Below are 3,104 nucleotides of genomic sequence, written 5' to 3' on the forward strand. Positions count from 1 at the left end.
AGTATATCTAAGAATATGTTATTTTATATGTGGATATCAATATATGTTAATGAAATAAGTGCTACAGCTATTAAAGGAGGTACAAGTAACCACAAAACCTCTTTGTTTTCTCCAGGTATTAGAGATCTGCATCGCTATACTTGTCCACAAGAGCATCATCGTGTTCAGTCTGTCTGTGAAGCTGGTCCAGAGTGCAGTTCGTCCATTATGGGTGGCTGCTTACATTGGAGTGTTCGCCATGATGTCACCTATAGGCATCGCCATCGGCATCAGTGTGTTGGAGGCTCAGCTGGCAGCTGGAGCACTAATCCAGGCTGTCCTGGAGGGGCTTGCCGCAGGGACTTTTGTTTACATCACCTTTCTAGAGATCCTCCCACACGAACTCAACTCCCCGGGAAGCAGCTTCTGAAGGTGCTCTTCATCCTGCTGGGCTTCAGCATCATGGCAGCTCTGACGTTTTTGGGCTGAGAGTAGTAGTCAAATAAGCCAGTATGCTGGGATGTGACCTGGGTGCATTGTGCCAACAACTGCAGCTTCCACAAGGGTTTGTGTGTGAAGTAGAGTTTTAATGTCAAAGGGAGCATGGCAACAAATGCAGGTATTTTATTTCTTCCAACATACTTTTAAAATATTCATAAAAAGCAGTCCAGTCACTATGTGCATATATAATTTCTCTTTTAGATGATTTTATTTAAAGAGGAAACACTTACTGCAATGATAAGTTTGTTGAATGACTAACTGAAGCACAGAGGGAAGAACTGGCCTCATTTATCACTGGCCTTGTTTCAACATGCTTTGGACCTGCAAACAAACGTCCTCTGACCTTTGACACTATTGAGGAAACCACTGGAAACAAAGGGCTGTGTTACATGTATATATACTTTGTAATTAAGCCAATAATGTCTGGATATCAATACTTCCAGATCTTTAATGTTTACATTTTATTTGAAACAAATTCAATCAGGAAGATTCTTCTTTCCAGAAAGCACTCTTTGTGTCTTCACTTTTGTCGAAGTATTTCATATGATACGTTCTTCACTACAGGCTCAGCTGGATGGTTGGCCTTGTAATTAATGGAGTTTCCTCTGACCCAGATTTTGGTAAATACTGGCATTTTAGTGCAATGATTTTACAGTAGTTTCTTTCATTAGGCTGATTTTACTTCTCATTACAAACTGGATCAGAAATCCAGTAATTTGTCCAGTAAACTAGTGTAAATGTAAAACGGACTCCTTGATGCCTTACAAAGTTGTATGCCAAAAAAGGGGGGGTTGTCAATGATGAGGAAATATGTGGGATTTCATTTTATTAGAACCTGTGATTATCTCCACAAATGAATGAAATGTAACTGGCTTTTAACAACCCCCTTTTTAAACAAGCTGATCACTATTATTATTACTATATGTTGACCTTTTTCATAGTTTGGCCCATTCGTTTTGCCACTTTGCTTTATTAAAACGCGTCTTTGTAGAGTGCTTTTAGTTCTCTATTTTGATTGTAGACAAATACAGAACCTTTAAATGTACCAGTGCACATACTTGTATTTGCATCAGTTAAACAAACCAAGCAGGACACTACAGTACAGCACATTGGGCCAAAACTGTATTTTTCATGGTGTACATGTAAAGTGGCTATAACAAAGAATGGAGTAGGGGAAAAACAAGAAACAGTATAGCACAGTTAACAAACGGTTCTTTATAACTTTCAGCCTTCTTACTCTCAGAGTCAACTAGTTAAGCCCATGTGTGCAGTTACAGCTGTAAACTCTGTTTAGTCTCAATTCCTGTTTTAGTCTGTCATGAGATTGTCACATTGTTTCCTCATCAGGAAAAATAGCAGAAAATTGGATTTTGTGTGGGTTGGTGTCATGTATCAGCAAAAACGTTTTGTGAATGCCACTTCAAATATGGGATTGTGTGCATATTTGCACATCATCAGCATTTCTTCCATTAAAGTTTATCGGATAAACAGTAGTGAAACTCGTATGATAGAACTATTCCCCAAAAGAAATGCCGTTGCTCCAACTGCAGTGTTAATGTGCTTTTTGTCAGAACACCAACCTGTGAATTGTAACATAAAAAGTCATTTGTTTGTAAAGACCAATCAACCACCTTTTTGCAAGTAGACTTACATGTATTATTTTGTGCCTTATTGTTATTCATACTTTGTTGTCTGTTACATAAACTTGATTTAGAGTAAAGATAAAAGGAATTTTCTGCCTATGTGTTTGTTGTATGCAAAAGATGCAGAGCCTGTAATCAGTGTTAGATGGGTTTATAGAATTATGATAAATAAATACACTTAATCCTTTTACTTTTATAATCTAGACATTCTTTAAACATAACTTAAAATTACTCAAGTTACTCTTTCAAGGATAAGATTTACATATTTAAAGTATGCTAAACAAATTTTCATTATAATAAACGTACTGTATATTAATAATTGTCTAAGATATTAGGTAATGTACATATAATAATAACAAAGTAGATGTTAAAAATGTTTACTTTGATTCACTTAAATACAACAAAATCCTGTCCAAAAATAGCACCTGCACTTTAGTCAAGGATTTGTGACACATTAAGTAAAATAATAGTCAGAAATAGGTCTCTTTAGATAAACTAATCATGGATGGAAATATATATACTAAAATTAAACGCAATTTGTATACTTTTTTGTTGTTTACAAGGGCAGTGTGTAATAATTGGGGATAGGGTTGATGCCTATGTATTTGTAGTATAGTGCACCATTTAAGAGCATATTTTACATATTTTAGTTTATCGTCTTCAAATTCTAATCCAGCACTTAAATTAAATTACAGTATTAACTGGTACGAATGTTTCCTTATTCACCAGATTTCTGCTCTGATGTGGGTGTGAGGCCTTTAGACAATGTAAAGAAGATCCCTGGTACCACTAGGTGGGAGTGATGATCCTCTGATTGATAGCCTCCTCCAGTAAGGACAACAGAGGCAGGATTAGAGGAATGGAATATGTTGTAGGAATATACTTCACTGATGCCTGTTTAAGATTACTAATATTATCACTTTTAAAAACCATCTGGCCACCTCACTTATTATGCCTTTTCCAATGAAGAAATTTTGACAT

The 3,104-nt window shown here is 36.0% G+C and overlaps 1 protein-coding gene across 1 annotated transcript; it reads left to right on the plus strand.

Moving 5' to 3' along the window:
* Positions 1-113: 113 nt before the first annotated feature.
* Positions 114-2,310, plus strand: LOC119882110 (zinc transporter ZIP1-like; the record flags this gene model as incomplete). Its single annotated transcript, XM_038692129.1, is given in 2 exon segments — positions 114-386; positions 389-2,310. Coding segments are annotated over 2 exon segments (353 nt in total), but the record flags the coding sequence as incomplete, so codon positions are not given.
* Between the last annotated feature and the right edge of the window lie 794 nt (positions 2,311-3,104).

Source organism: Micropterus salmoides, unplaced genomic scaffold, assembly GCF_014851395.1.
Source record: "Micropterus salmoides isolate LMB-PRFRI ecotype aquatic unplaced genomic scaffold, ASM1485139v1 Ms_hic_scaffold_2914, whole genome shotgun sequence".
NCBI lineage: Eukaryota > Metazoa > Chordata > Actinopteri > Centrarchiformes > Centrarchidae > Micropterus > Micropterus salmoides.